This window comes from Aotus nancymaae, unplaced genomic scaffold, assembly GCF_030222135.1.
Source record: "Aotus nancymaae isolate 86718 unplaced genomic scaffold, 86718_ANA_hifiasm-v0.15.2.pri h1tg000064l_1, whole genome shotgun sequence".
NCBI lineage: Eukaryota > Metazoa > Chordata > Mammalia > Primates > Aotidae > Aotus > Aotus nancymaae.
In genome coordinates, this window is record NW_026988479.1 from 21,110,379 (window position 1) to 21,126,437 (window position 16,059).

At 36.6% G+C, this 16,059-nt stretch overlaps 1 protein-coding gene and 1 pseudogene across 5 annotated transcripts in view; one reads left to right on the forward strand and one right to left on the reverse strand.

Annotated features, from left to right (window-relative positions):
- Positions 1-16,059, reverse strand: part of LARS1 (leucyl-tRNA synthetase 1) — a 73,559-nt gene that overhangs the window by 10,007 nt on the left and 47,493 nt on the right. For 4 of the 5 annotated variants that reach the window (XM_064366475.1, XM_064366476.1, XM_064366479.1 and 1 more), the window contains 8 exons: positions 13,536-13,599; positions 11,460-11,643; positions 9,913-10,003; positions 8,300-8,440; positions 7,270-7,410; positions 6,976-7,086; positions 4,727-4,837; positions 1,374-1,478 (listed from right to left, as the gene is read on the reverse strand). In XM_064366475.1, the coding sequence (XP_064222545.1) occupies positions 1,374-1,478; positions 4,727-4,837; positions 6,976-7,086; positions 7,270-7,410; positions 8,300-8,440; positions 9,913-10,003; positions 11,460-11,643; positions 13,536-13,599 (948 nt within the window). The remainder of the gene's footprint in view (positions 1-1,373; positions 1,479-4,726; positions 4,838-6,975; positions 7,087-7,269; positions 7,411-8,299; positions 8,441-9,912; positions 10,004-11,459; positions 11,644-13,535; positions 13,600-16,059) is intronic. The other variant, XM_064366477.1, reaches the window with a different exon arrangement.
- LOC135270607 (large ribosomal subunit protein eL8-like) lies at positions 2,741-3,599 on the forward strand (annotated as a pseudogene).

Genomic DNA, 16,059 nt, shown 5'->3' on the forward strand with positions numbered 1-16,059 from the left:
TAACTCATTCACAGTAAAATGCTAAATAGAAATAACTTTCTTCGTACTCCATATTTCACAAAACAATTTTACTTAAACTCCAAACCTGCATTTTTTTACTTTAGTGTCTTATTATTTCTAGGACCACATTGTTTTTTTTTTTTTTTTTTTTTTGAGATGGAGCCTCGCTCTGTCACCAGGTGCAGTGGTACGATCTCGGCTCACTGCAATCTCCACCACCTGAGTTCAAGCCATTCTCCTGCCTCAGCCTTCCCAGTAGCTGGAACTACAGGCACGCCCCACCATGCCCAGCTAATTTTTGTATTTTTAGTAGACACACGGTTTTACCATGTTGGCCAGGAGGGGTCTGGATCTCTTGACCTTGTGATCCACCCACCTAAGCCTCCCAAAGTCCTGGGATTATAGGCGTGAGCCACTGTGCCTGGCCTAGAACCACTTTTTGAGTGCTCTAACAGTTTCTAGAGCAATGACTTTTCCTTTTGCCTAAGTTGTCTGAGGCTAGCATATTTACAATCTATTTTTAAAGTTGTGACCGGGGCACAAAGATTGGACCGGGAGAAAGTCAGATATGTAAAAGCTATTGGTACTCTTCTAGTTCTTGGATTGGGTAGTAGATTCATGTTCATTTTATTATAAATTGGGAGAAAAAAACATGACAAGATATGGAATAATCATAATATATCATAAACCAGAGATTATAATTAATCCAATTTTGCAAATCAAAAAGGGAGGAGGAAAAAAGGCAGCAATTCAGAGTACTGCATGACATGAGAGGCTTGGAAAGCATTTGAATATAAGGTTTCTTAAAAACAATTCGTGGCCAGGCGCGGTGGCTCACTCCTATAATCCCAGCACTCTGGAAGGCAGAGGCAGGTGGATCATGAGGTCAGGAGTTCAAAACCAGCCTGACCAAGATGGCAATACCCCATGTCTACTAAAAATACAAAACTTAGCCAGGCGTGGTGGCAGGCACCTGTAATCCCAGGCTGTTCAGGAGGCTAAGGAGGAGAATTACTTGAACCTCAAGGTCACGCCACTGTACTCCAGCCTAGCAGACTAAGTGAGACTCTGTCTCAAAAAAACATAATAATAATTTGCAGTAGAATATCCTGACATATACAGTTAATTTTTAAATGTATAATGAATTATATGTAAATTAGGAATAATTGATGAAAAAAGATGACAGATCATTTTTTTCCTGCAATTTTTATACTCACCCATTTTTCTCTCTCCAAAAATATTTTTGACTGACATATTTGTCAAAGATACTAAACATAGAAGATGCAGTTTACAAAAAGATTTCTTGTAAAATAAAAGAGTTAGATTATGGTTTACTATAGTTGACTAGTTATGACAATCCCTGGCCCTCTTACCTCAAGGGAATTAGTCAAGTAGACTATATTCTCCATAAGCACAGCCTTTTCATCAAATTCTAATTGCAAATCCAGAACACGAGGCCCCACCTTCTCCAGATTTTCCTAATAGCCAAAATGGTATAGAAAAACAAAATCACAGTAAGAATATGTTGAAAACATATTTCCTCCAAAGTAATCATGCCTCTCTCAATTGATAAAATCTTCAGATTTCAGCAGTTAAAGGAAAGGCTTTAATAGACTCATGATTTCCTTTACCTATGTTTGCTTGTTAATGAGATTTACTAGCTCCAAACAATTATCATTTAAAGTATGAAAAGATTATGGCAGCACTGAAAAGATGGGAAGGCACAAGGTTTTCAGATTTATAAAATAAATATGGTTTTATGGTTGTTTATTTAGACTGACTGAATACGCAAGCCCAAAGAATTCACTTTACAGGATCAAACAAATGTATAAAAATATCCCTTTAGGTAACCAAAAAAATTTTTTTAATTTTCTGAGATACCACCTTCTTAAAGCTGTTTCAGAGAAAAGTGAATTAATACCAAACAAAAAATCCTCAAAGATATTCCTGCAAAGTTTAGAGAAAAAAGAAAGTCATACTACATGAGTACTAAGATAATCCTATGACATGTAAAAAATAATTTCTTATTCTTGATTTTCTTGGATAGTCAATTATTTGCTACGCAAAGTAGCCAAGTACCTACGCGTAGATATAACTGCCTAGAACATGTTATACATACATGAAAAGTGACCTGACATTATTCCTGCTACTCACTGTTTTAACTTACTATGCAAGTTCTGTTTCATTTTCCCATGAAAAGCACTAAAAAGTCATTTTTTTATTCCCAGATTTATTAATCCCTTTCAAAGTTTGCAAAACCACTAATTTCCCTGGCAAATCACCAACATTGTTTTAAAAATATATTACTACTCAAACAGTCTGATGCTGGTTTTTCTAATTTAAATGAGATCCTAAAGAAGCCAACTCTCGAATCTAGTATCATTTTATACACATACACACACACACACACACACACACATACATATATATGTAACTACTTTTCAAATATGTTTCCCTGGATTCTTTTAAAACATGTCATCAAAATTAATTGCCTTTGAAACCAACAAAGGAATATTTTGTTGGATCCACATGCTGACAGTGATTCAGCATTATGACCAATGACACTAGCCATTAGGGAACCAATGAACTATGAGCATACCAGCAGTTATATTACACCTTGATTGGTGTAGGTCAACCCAGGACTCTAAATTACTTCTGAAACATAAAATACCCTGAGGATCAAATAGTGACTTTGGTCTAAGAGAATTAAAAAGTTTTTCTGCTCTTCCCGCCACCCAAGATGCCGAAAGGAAAGAAGGTCAAGGGGAAGAAGGTGGCTCCAGTCCCTGCTGTCGTGAAGAAGCAGGAGGCCAAGAAAGTGGTGAATCCACTATTTGAGAAAAGGCCTAAGAATTCTGGCATTGGACAGGACATCCAGCCCAAAAGAGACCTCACCCACTTTGTGAAATGGCCCCGCTATATCAGGTTGCAGCGGCAGAGAGCCATCCTCTATAAGCGGCTGAAAGTGCCCCCTGCAATTAACCAGTTCACCCAGGACCTGAACCGCCAAACAGCTACTCAGCTGCTTAAGGTGGCCCACAAGTATAGACCAGAGACAAAACAAGAGAAGAAGCAGAGGCTGTTGGCCCGAGCCTAGAAGAAAGCGGCTGGCAAAGGGGACGTTCCCCACTAAGAGACCACCTGTCCTTTGAGCAGGAGTTAACACCGTCACCACCTTGATGGAGAACAAGAAAGCTCAGCTGGTGGTGATTGCACAGGATGTGGATCCCATTGAGCTGGTTGTCTTCTTGCCTGCCCTGTGTTGGAAAATGGGAGTACCTTACTGCATTATCAAGGGGAAGGCAAGACTCGGACGTCTAGTCCACAGGAAGACCTGCACCACTGCCGCCTTCACACATGTTAACTCGGAAGACAAAGGTGCTTTGGCTAAGCTGGTGGAAGCTATCCGCACCAATTACAATGACAGATATGATGAGATCCACCGTCACTGGGGAGGCAATGTCCTGGGTCCCAAGTCTGTGGCTTGCATCGCCAAGCTTGAAAAGGCAAAGGCTAAAGAACTTGTCACAAAACTGGGTTAAATGTACACTGCTGAGTTTTCTGTAAATAAAAATAATTAAAACATTGCAAATTTTCCTTCAAAAAAAAAAAAAAGTTTTTCCAAGAATACCAATCTATTATAATATTGGAGAAATTAAGAGGTTGGTCTCCATGAGGCATCTGCAGCCAAGAAGACACAAGAATTAAAGGACAATACACAAATAACTACGATATGCTTAGCAGGCTGGAAGATACTAATTAGCATTTTTAAACAACATTTACTGAGCCTACTTCTTGACTGGTGCTATTTAAGTGTGTAAGGTACATTATTTACTCCTCACAGCACTCCTAAAGTTAGGTTCTATAGTATCCTCATTTAATGGATGAAAAATCCCGTGGCCCAGAAAATTGAAGTGATTTGTACAAGGTCGCAAAACTAAGAAGCGATAGATACACAGAATTTCAACCAAGATTTTTTCTGGCCCCATAACCTGAGATCTTAAGCAATATAAGCCTTCTTTCAGTTTCTTTTTGTCAAAAATTCCAATAATACATCAGTTACATATATGAAGAAAACTAAGAGTCTAACCCAATAATTCTCAATGATGGGCCAGTGGAAGGTGATTCTGCCCCCAGTGGACATTTGACAATGTCTGGAGATATTTTCTATTGTCATAACTAGCAGGAAAGGGAGTTCTACCAGCTTCTAACGAGTAGAAGCCAGGGATACTGTTATACATCCTACAATGCACAAGAAAGCGCCCCACAAGAACTATCTAGTCCAAATACCAATAGAGCTATGCTGAGAAACCCTGGTCTAACTACTATAATCTACGTTTACCCTGTTAAGCTATACCTACACAAATATTAAATCCTGGTTCCAGGAACAGGGTCTAGGAAATGTATGCCACTATAAGCCTAATGTAAGCCAGAAGAATATGTTTCTTTCCCAAACTTGAAAGAAGGGAAGGTAGAATATGAAGGGAATAGTTCAGTGCAGCAATTCTAAACCAATTTTTCTTCCATAATATATAATTTTCACATACTCAGCAATTCCACAAGTAAATCAAAAATCTGATAGCTCATTTCTCAAAACCATTGATTGAAAAGTGCTATTTTCGCAGATTTCTGGCAGGAGACTATGTTCAAGGCTTTTCCCCATCCTTCTATTGTCCTATCTAACCATTACTCATGTGGTCACAGCTGCATAAGGTCCACAGCTTACCTTAATCATGGCAACAAATGGCATGACTTTCTTCATATATTTCTTCAGTTCTGGCAGACTGCCTAGTTCACTAGCAATGACTTTGTTATCAGGCAGTTTTCCATTATTGGCCTAAAAAAAAGAAAGAGGGAGAATAATGTAGAAAAAAAAGTCTCAAGAATAAGGCAGAATAATAGATGTGACTATAGTCTGTCAGGGATAGAATGGTGGCCTCTATCAGTCTCTTCAGAGAACAGCAGAAAAGTGTCCAGCCCTAGCATCATGGGGAAGTGAAAGTTGAATGAACAATGCAGAAGGAAGTCTCCTATTCCCTACAAATTGACGACACATACTTTTTAGTTTAAAGGAGAAAAAGAAGTGATTTGTGTTGAATATTTCTCCTGTTCAGAAACTAAATGGTCTTATAAAAACTTGTTTGTTTTCAAACTTCTAAAAGCATTTCATTAGTCATATTAAAATAAAAAAACTACACAACTATCATAGAAGTTTATATAATGTCTGCTTTTGGACACTCTTCCTTATAAATTATTACCACAATTGTGAAAAGAATCCCTAGCTATTGACCTGTTAAAAATATAATTTCTATCTACTCAAAAATAAATGTCTATCATATATCACTAATGAGTACAATCCAAGTGTGCTTTAAATGAATCTAAATTCATTCTTTCTACAAATATTTGTCCCCTCAAAAGAGTGAGAAACAAAGTAAGCAGTCTTTTCAAAGTTTTGGGTGACTTATTTTCTCCTTATTATAAAACCAAGGGTTGGTAATGAATCTAAATGAAAACAAACATATTTTCAAATAATCTATTTACTTTCAATTCTAACCTTTACTGAAGTACATAGGAAAAAAATATTCTATTTGTCAATATATTCCTCTGAAACAGATAAAAAAGAAAAAGGGTGGGAAACACTCCTTTGCCTTACATCACCAAAAAGATGCTATATTCAACATAAAAACACTTTGTGATTATAAATAAACATTCTTTTCATTCTTATGGATGAAAACATACAAAAATCTAAAAGAAGGCTGCTAATGCCAAAAGATACCATTGTTTTCAATTATCTAGCCAATGAACACCAAGTAAAAATACAACGTCAAAAAGAACAGAGGTGATAGATTTTTTAATACCTAGAACATTACATACTCTATTTGGATTTTTTCATTGCTTCCTTGAAATTGCTGGTATGAATATATATTTCACTGAGGCAGTTTTACTTTTCTACCAACCAAAGTAGTTTTATCTTTTATTTACCTTAATTCAAAATCTGCAAGCTGATTCTAAAGGCCACCTTGTATTTCTATCATACATAATCAAAGGTTGAAGCAATTCTCCATAAAATGACTCACGAGGAATACAAAAACATTTGCTCTTCTCTTTCTATCAAATTTTACAAATGTAAAAGCAGCTTTTCTTAGCATTTCTTAATTAACTATGAAAAGTATTGAAGCAAAATTTCAATAACAGTCTAGAAAATCAAAGCTAAGCATTTTTCCTTTATGTTTCTGCTTTACGTTTTGACCACTATCCCTCCTATTTTGTATCCCTCCTATTTCATCTCTCACTTTTAAGTGCACCTTAGTGGTCTGCATCTAGTAATAACTGTTCAATAACCCCTAAGCAAAAAAGCCAAAGTCCACAACACATACTTTGTTTCCACATTTTTAATGTAGAAGAAAAACAGATTTTTTTTCTTTAACGAAAACTTAAGTTATTGAGTTCCCTTTAAATAGGATTATCATTACCTGGCACAGCCAAAAATGTCTACAAGCTCTGCATTTCTATTGGTAATTATCAAACTGAACGACATTTAAAGTACTCAAGAACAAAGCTTCACTTTTTGCCAAACAATAAACAAGGTTATGGTTTGAAATAATTTAATGAATGAATACATTTAATGAATGACTCCCTCAAGTTACAACAAATTCCAAAGGCAAACGCTGTCCTTTTGTTTCAACATTTCAACTACGCATATGAAAACCCCCACTTCTTCTGATTACAGTCAACTAGATCCAATGTATTTTTGTATGAACATTTCAGAAATAACAGAAAAACAGCAGCTTTTCCTCAATGTACATTTAAGAGCCACCAAGAGTAATAAAGTATGCTCTCTTCCTATAGGAAATGAAACAAAGCTGACTATCTTTCTTCGCCCAGACATTGCCAACATCCTAAAAACAAAAACAACATAGACAGCATACAACAGTGTTGAGGGTGGCGGAAGGGGGAGTCTACTGAGAGCATCACCTCAAAGTGTTTACGTAGAACAGACAGGGCGGTATGTTGCCAAGGTGGATAGGTCTTCGCCACATAGATGGTGCAATGTGAGGGCTTCTGCAGGGGCTGTTTGTCAGTCTTCTAGGTGGTAAAAGAAAGAAAAACATTCAGTAGCTTTTATATAAACCAAAAATGAGAAGAACCCTCCCCCAATATACACCACCACTGTCTTCACCATTAATGAAAATCTTTTTAACTTTCATTACTGTTAAGTGTTATCTGATCAATAACTTTTAAGGAATGAGCTTTAAAAAAAAACTTTACCTTCCCTTTAGCTGGCATCATATAGTTCTTGAGTCGTAGTCTAAGGTCATGTGTTACTTCCATGAGATACTGTGAGGAGCGTATTAAAACTTCATCCACAGGACCTGCCACAGGCCATGAAGCATTCATAATTGAGTCGGGCTTTTAAAAAAAGAAAAATGAAAAAAAGTTCAGTGAGATTAGACAATATAACTATTTTATGGTTCTTGATTATAGTTTCATACCAAGGATACCATCTGTAATTGTGTGCTCAAAGTTCAAACTTGACTACACATAGCATACTTCCACAGCCCCTGATCTAATGTTCCCTAGAATTCAAGCTGTGAAGTCTGACTACATTCTTAATTAGCATCCATTTGTACAAGCATATTAATACCCACACACATATGCTCACTTTCAAAGAAAATTATGTAATGCTAATTTGCCTAAAATTAATCATTATTATATAAATTATGCATACACTCAGTTTTTATCCTGTTAATACATCCAGTATTCAAGTATGGCTATTTGGTATATAGATCATGAGCACATTTCTGCATTGTTCATGCATTAAAAATACAAAAGAACCCAGCTAATAAGGTTGGAAAGTAGTTACTAAACCAGCCAATCTATTTATCTGCAAGCCTAGGAGAAATAACTGAATTTATATTCACAGTAAGAATGCTAATACAACATCTCTGAATATTAAGTCCTATGTATGCCAGAAGTTTTATATAAAACAAGAATATTTATGCAAATATACACCTATATCTCTGTTTATAAGCAGCTCATAACAGTTGTTTATATCTTTCTCAATATTTTCACCTTTTAAAAATATGTATACACTGTGTGTATATAAATAAGGGCACATATATACCCATCTGAATAGGAGATAGCTCTGGTTTAACCTGTCACAATTATGATGCTGAATCCAGCACTATTCTTGAATTAGTCACTTTCAGACTTTCTCTCTTAAGTAACAATATTAGCACATTTACTTAATGAAGCCAAAATCAAAGCCACTCAAAACATTTTAAATGCATAAAGGTACCTTTCCCAGGAGTGTCCAGATGTGCTCACACAAATGTGGACAGAATGGAGTCAGGAGAAGTGTCTGAACTTCAATAAACCGGAACACAAGTTCTCTGTGCATCCCTTCCACAGCCAATTCACGGTACTTATCTTTTGCGGCCTGTAAAATTTGAAATTATTTACCATTTCCCTCACCTTCTTTAAAATAAAAATTTTTTTAAATTTTCAGTATCTTGGTTTTAATATTTGTGTGTGTGTGTGTGAGACAGAGTCTCACTCTGTTGCCAGGCTGGAGTGCAGTGGCACGATCTCGGCTCACTGCAATCTCCGCCTCCTGGGTTCAAGCAATTCTTGTGCCTCAGCCTCCAGAGTAGCGGGGATTACAGGCATGCGCCACCATGCCCAGGTAATTTTGGTATTTTTAGTAGAGACAGGGTTTCACCATGTTGGCCAGGATGGTCTTGATCTCCTGACCTTGTAATCCACCCACCTTGGCCTCCCAAAGTGCTGGGATTACAGGTGTGAGTCCCTGCATGGCCAGTTTTGATATATTTTTAAGTTTCTAGTCTTTTAAAAATCCATAACAAAGGCCAGGCGCAGTGGCTCACGCCTGTAATCCCACCACTTTGGGAGGCCGAGGCGGGTGGATCACAAGGTCAAGAGATCGAGACCATCATGGCCAACATGGTGAAACCCCATCTCTACCAAAAATACAAAAATTAGCTGGGCGTGGTGGCGTGTGCCTGTAGTCCCAGTCACTCTGGAGGCTGAGGCAGGAGTATTGCTTGAACCTGGGAGGCGGAGGCTGCAGTGAGCTGAGATCGTGCCACTGCACTCTAGCCTGGCACCTGGTGATGGAGCAACACTCTGTATCAAAAAAAAAAAAAATCCCTAACAAATTACTGTAAAGGTTTTACTTTAAGAATTTGCAAGTATTTATCTTTGTCCAAAGTACATGGCAGTTTTATACTAATAATTTTCAAAATAAGAATTTTTTTACAGACAGTTTGTAACTGAGACATAAAAGCTGAACAACTTTTTTAACTGTATATTAAAACGGCTCTTAGCAGCATATAGAATATTAAATATAAAAAAGACTATAAATACAACACATTGCTATGCTCAGCATTTATCCTTATTTAACCACATCTCTGAAAACCAAGTTATATAAATCTCAATTTGATCTTTTACATAGCTCATTGAGTAAAGCTACATTTTTACTTTAAGCACTTTAAATGCCAAACTTGAGGAAATACTGACACCTTGTGGAAAACCTCAGAAAACACTTGCTCTCAAACTAATGACAATTAATTGCAATTTTGCCTTAGTTTTTATCAATTTTGAAATGTTTTCCTGGAAAGTATAGCTGAATTTTAGATCTAATCTTCTTTATATTGATGTTCATGGCTTAACTAGGAGCAGAATTATTTATATTAAGTGAACACAACAGAAAAAATACCAAAGAAAATAAGCTAAAATCACAATTTATTTAAGAATTTTAGTTTTCTGGCAGGACTTTCATAGTCTACACTTTAGGCAAGTAATTATGCTATAGCAGGAAGATAAAAGGAGGAAAATACATAACATTCACATTGACATGTTTTATAGCTACCAAAAGAATCAACAGCCTACCTGAAACTCAAAAAATCCTGTTTTCAAAGCTTCTTTAAACATCATCTTTTCATAGTTTTGATCTGTTTTTATAATTCCTGCATTCAATTCACTAGTGAATAAAGGGAAAAAAAGGTTATTGAGTTTAAAGGCACTTATACATAGGTATACAAAACTGCTGCATATACAAATAAGCAGTAAAATGAGAACAATGTCCAAAACATGTAAAACTGCTCATCACAACACCACCTTTGCATTCCTTAAAACAGACTATGGCAGTCTCTATTCTCTCTGCATCCTTAAGTATTGAGATCTGACACTGCTTAGGGCTCCTGTTTATGACATAGTAAATGATGCTTGTTTAAAAATTTATTGATGGACACTATATTCTTACAAAGCCCAAAATGCAATGTGAAAATAGCTTAACTAAGGCTGTAGCCAGGTTTGAGGTTTTTAGTGTTTTTTTTGAGACAGGGTCTCTCTCTGTCACCCAGTAGAGTACAGTGGCATGAACACGGCTCACTGTAGCCTTGAACTCCTAGGCTCAAAGGATCTTCTCACCTCAGCCTCCCAAATAATAGGACTATAGGCATACTCAGCTAATTTTTTTTTTTTTTTTTTTGGTAGAGACAGAATCTTGCTTTGTTGCCCAGGCTGGTCTCGAACTCCTGGGCACAAGCAATCCTCCCATCTCAGCCTCTCAAAGTGCCTGGTTTACAGGTGTGCGCTACAGTGCCTGGCCATAGTCAGGTTTTAATTGTTGCATTTACAATAACTAATACTGGATATTAGAAAAAAAAATTCTCATACCAATCCAGGTCCTTCTTAATTTGGCCTAATCTGGCCCCAACCTGTTTCATCGCCTACCTCTGCCCAAGAGATAATGTACTTCAAATAAATATCAGACCCTTTCCATGGCTTATCCCCACTTTCTCTTCTCCCTGAAAACATTGTTTATATTTCAAGAAACCCAGAATTCACATGACATCTCTGAATTCTCCTTATCTCTATCATTGCACTTAGAAACTGATTGGGGGAAAAAAAAAAGAAAGAAAGAAACTGATTGAGTATTTGTCTCTCTTTCTAGACAATAAGGAAGAATCATGTCTTATTATCTTTGTAATACCATTGCTTAGGATGACTCCAAAAATAGTTACACTTTTCTTTTAATCTACTTTTCCTTTAACCATTTTGCCCTGTTCTAAAGCAAGACAGCATAGCAAAATGGTTATGAGAACAGGTTTTCAAGACACACAGAAGCAAGTTCATATCCCAAGTTTGCAACTACTAGCTTTTAAGCATGCAAGGAAATACTTAATGTTCTAAGCTTCAGTTTCTTTATTTATAAAACAGAGCTAATTATATCTATATTATATAAGGTTGCTTTGAGGCTAAAGTCAGATAACGTACACAAAATACTTAGCATAGTACCTGGCACAAGTAAGCCTTCAATGAATACTAGCTATTATTATCATTAATTTATTTTTTGAAAAAAGAAAAAGAAAACTTAAAAATGCACCAGGACTAAGTAACTCTAAAACACAAAATGATTGGGATCTACAGATTACCTGGCAAAAACTCTGTCATTGAAAGTGTCAGCAGGACCACTTCTTAGGCTGTCCCAGTTGGCAACCATTTCTTTCACCCATTCTACCCAGGTGTACAGACGAAGAATACCTGCATCTGCCATGGCTTCCACAAAGTTGGCATCTTCTACAGTGTCACCAGCATCAGCCAGAGCCAAACGCATTCCTGGAAGAAGAAAAAAAAAGTCAATGAATTAAAAATATGGTTATTGTGTATCAATTGCGTCCTATGTGTCCAGCTGGACACACTGCAAAGTCCATATATAAATTAACAAATGCTTTAAAGGACTGTCCCAGATCAAAAACAAAAATTAAAATCACCAAAAGGTAGCATCCCTAACTGTGATGTTAAAATATTCGAACCATCTATATTGATTTGCATCTGCTTAGCACCATTATGTTTCTTCTCAGGCATGTTTAGTTAATGAGATAAAGTGATCTTTAATGAGGCAGAGACAGAAAATGATAAACTGGGGATAGATATAGATATACATTTCTTTGTGGTTTTCTTAACATCTCAGCCTCATTTAGAGGTAGCATAATATATTTTAATGCATAAGAATACATACTGGTACCTTATATGTACAAATGCATATGAATTTTTCTGAGTTTTAAAACTAGGTTCTTACAAGTTTACCACTAATAAAACTTTACTTTTTCAAATCTCACCTCTTAGTACTACCAAAATCTTCCATTCTAAAATATTGGAAAAAAAAACAAAAACTAAATGTCCATCAATTAAACCTTAGGACATCCCTATAATGGAACACTATATTGCTTAAAAAAAAAAAAAAAAGAGGGAATTCATTATGTAGTTCTTTCTGTCTTTAGCTTTGGTGTCCAATCAGAACATTCAAGTTCTACCCTTTGTCTTTTTCACTTAACAATTCATATTTGTATACTAGCCCATACATACACATATCTATGTCTATTTTTATATCTATATATCTATACACAAAATAAAAATCATAAGCTCATACTTTTATCACCAAATCCAATCCAACCCCATAGGGCTCATTCTAGCATTCTCTCTTTACCTATTTACAGCTTCTTTTTCTGATAGTGAGCTCTGTGAGGCAGAGGTTCTTATTATCTACCTGTTTACTTATTTATTCAATCCTAATATATACATAAAGTAGTTTCATAATTGCTTATATATCTTGTAAGAAACAGACTAACTATAGTATTTGGATACGGTTCTTTCTGCCATTGGCTTTGGTGTCCAGTCAAAATACTGAGAACACAAACTGCGTTAGCTGTGATCAATAAAAAGAAGTACCATGATGACCAATGACTAGTTACACAAGAAATTAATGGTTCCTTCAGCACAGTGCATTTCTTCTCTTGACAAAGTAATAAAAAAATATAACAGGACTGAGGCTAGGCAAAAAAAAAAAAAATGAATGTTCCTGGGTTCAAGACACCTTTAGGAATACCAAATACAGGCCAAGCCATGGTGGCTCATGCCTATAATCCCAGCTCTTTGGAAGGTCAAGGCGGGTAGATCACTTGAGACCAGGAGTTCAAGACCAGCCTAGTCAACATGGCGAAACCCCGTCTCTAAAATAAAAAAATTAGCCAAGCGTGCAGGCACATGCCTGTAATCCCAGCTACCTGAGTGGCTGAGGCACGAGAATCACTGGAACCCAAGAGACAGAGGTTGCAGTGAGACAAGATCGTGCCACTGCACTCCAGTCTGGGTCAGAGTGAGACTCTGTCTCAGTTAAAAAGAATGGAATATAAAATACGGAGGAAGTATCTTGGAAAAGCTTCTACATGCTCAACATCTTTACAAAACAAGTCTTGAATCTTAGCAATGATAGTGAGTTCATTAAAAGAAGACTAAAAGTCACTTCCACGTGATTTGTTCCTGAAGATATCATGTCAGCAATTCTTATATTTTAAGTATTATGTTGTTCATCCACAAAGGAAACATTAATATTTTTTAATTTTGTTAAAAAGCAAAACAGAAAGTAAAATTAAAACACCAATTTTAACTTGTCTTCTATAAGGAGAGCTGGACCCTATGGAACAGCAAAAAGAAAAATGTTTACTCACCATCTGCTGAAAATTTGTCAATAGCTTGGGTCAAAGTGAGGAAGTTACCTGTGGATTTTGACATCTGAAAGAGTCAGTGATCAAGCATTAATAATAGTAACATAAATAAAATAAAACAAATCAACCAAATAAAATTAATTAGGTTGGTCATGACCAGATAAAAACAAAGGAATTTGAAATACAGAAAGGAAAAGATATATTACATTAATTTTAGAGAGGTCAAAACTGAAGTTCAGCCAATAAAGTGACTTGTTTGGGTTACTCAGCTATCAGTGACACAGCTAGAAGAGGACCTCCAGACTCAGACTCAGTCCACTGTGGTTTAGCCTATACTCTCTCCTGGTAATTGGGTTAGACATGTGTAATGACTCTACTATAACTCTGGAACACCAGCTGGTTACCTAAGGAAGAGCTTTACAGAAATTAGAATCATTCTGAAATGGAATGGACCAGCTCATGAGGTTGGAGTTAGAATTTTAGGAACCCTCCTATCATTAATTAGGGTCACAATAATCGGTTGTTCAAGTTGTGCTCTGCCTAAGGGCAATGCATCTGAAGAGGGGCTGCTCACAGTCTAGCAATCTTTATTGTTTCAAAATGCTGATGTCAAAAGGAAATGATGACTGTATCAGTTTTCTATTATACTACATGGCAATACATATCTTGTTCTAATAAAATCAATATAGTACAACAACGTTCAGACAGACCAAAGAAAGTGTCATGTTCTAAGAGGAATAATATATACATTGTTCCTCTTTGACTTAAACAAAGAAGAAATGAGTTCAATAATCAAGTTCCTTGTTGATCTAACAAAATATATTAAAATCACCTGTGCTTCTAAATAGCAGTTTTTCAGTCTAATATATAGATCATCTTGAAGGAATTTTTTAATTACCTTTCAATATTACGGCACAGGCTCAGTCTGATATTACATAATGCAATTTATATCATCTGCCATTTGTTTAAACCTACAACTATTTTCTTTCTTTCTTTTTTTTTTTTGAGACAGAGTTTCACTCTTGTTGCCCAGGCTGGAGTGCAATGGCGCATTCTCAGCTCACTGAAACCTCTGTCTCTCAGTTTCAAGTGGTTCTCCTGCCTCAGCCTCCTGAGCAGCTGGGATTACAGGTGCCCACCACCATGTCCGGCTAATTTTTTTGTATTTTTAGTAGAGACACAGTTTCACTGTTGGCCAGGCTGGTCTCAAACTCCTGTTTGAGTGCTGGGATTACAGGCATGAGCCACCGTACCCGGCCCTCTACAACTTATTTTCATTATGACACAGACATTTATGACAACTAATACTGTCATTACTATTCAGTTGGTTACAGCAAAATTCACTGGTTGTTAACAAATCCAATTTGTTACCATTTTTATTAATGAGAAATAAATAATACTGTAACTTTTAAGTCAAGGAGGGGTGCCCTTCTCTAATTTGCACAAAAGTATCATAGAGGCAAGTGAGGGATCTGCTAAGTTTGCAGAACTTCCTATTGAGGATATTGATTAATAAGATAAAGTCCTATGAAGCCTGTTTTAAAAAAAAACACACACATATTATTAACAGTAACAGTAGAGATAATAACAGTAGAAGCATAGAGATGACTACTATACTGCTTGAGAAGGAGCATTAACTGACACCTAAAAATCCTACAGACTCCAAAATTCTATCCTTCTACTAATTTAGTGGCCAGTCACAGTATAAAACAAAAAGCACCAAACCATTTTCTCAAATTAGTAAGAAAAATAGCTCTTCCTGCCAGCTTGGATCCTGTGGAGGCCTGCTGGAAACAGGACTTCTAAAAGGAAATATGTCTGGAAGGCTGTGATCCAAGGCCATTTTTGCTAGCTACAAGCAGGGTCTCTATAACACATAGCTCTTCGTAAAACTGAAGGTGCTGGCTGGGAGCGGTGGCTCATGCCTGTAATCCCAGAACTTTAGGAGGCCAAGGCAGGTGGATCACGAGGTCAGAAGTTCACAACCGGCCTGGCCAACATAGTGAAATTCCATCTCTACTGAAAATACAAAAAATTAGCCAGGTGTGTGCACCTGTAATCCTAGCTACTCAGGAGACTGAGGCAGGAGAATCACTTGAACCTGGGAGACAGGTGGAAGCAAGCCAAGATCGCGCCACTGCACACCACCCTGGGTGACAGTGCGAGACTCCATCTCAAAAAACAAAAAAAAAATTAAGGTGTTTATACTCAAGATGAAACAATTCTATTTGGGAGAGATGTGCTTATGTATACAAAGTAAAGAACAATACAGCAACTCCTGGTGGCAAACCAAACAAAACCAGAGTAATCTGGGGAAAAGGTAACTCGGGCCCACAGGAACAGTAGCATGGTTCATGCCAAATTCCTATTGGACACAGAATCTGAGTGATGCTGTACCCCTCAAGGATTTAAACTAATGAAAAGTCAACAAATAAAAGTGAATTTGTGAAAGAAAAAAAAAAAAAAAAAAAACTAGTCAGGCTTGGTGGCTCATGCCTATAATCCCTGCACTTTGGGAGGCCAAGGC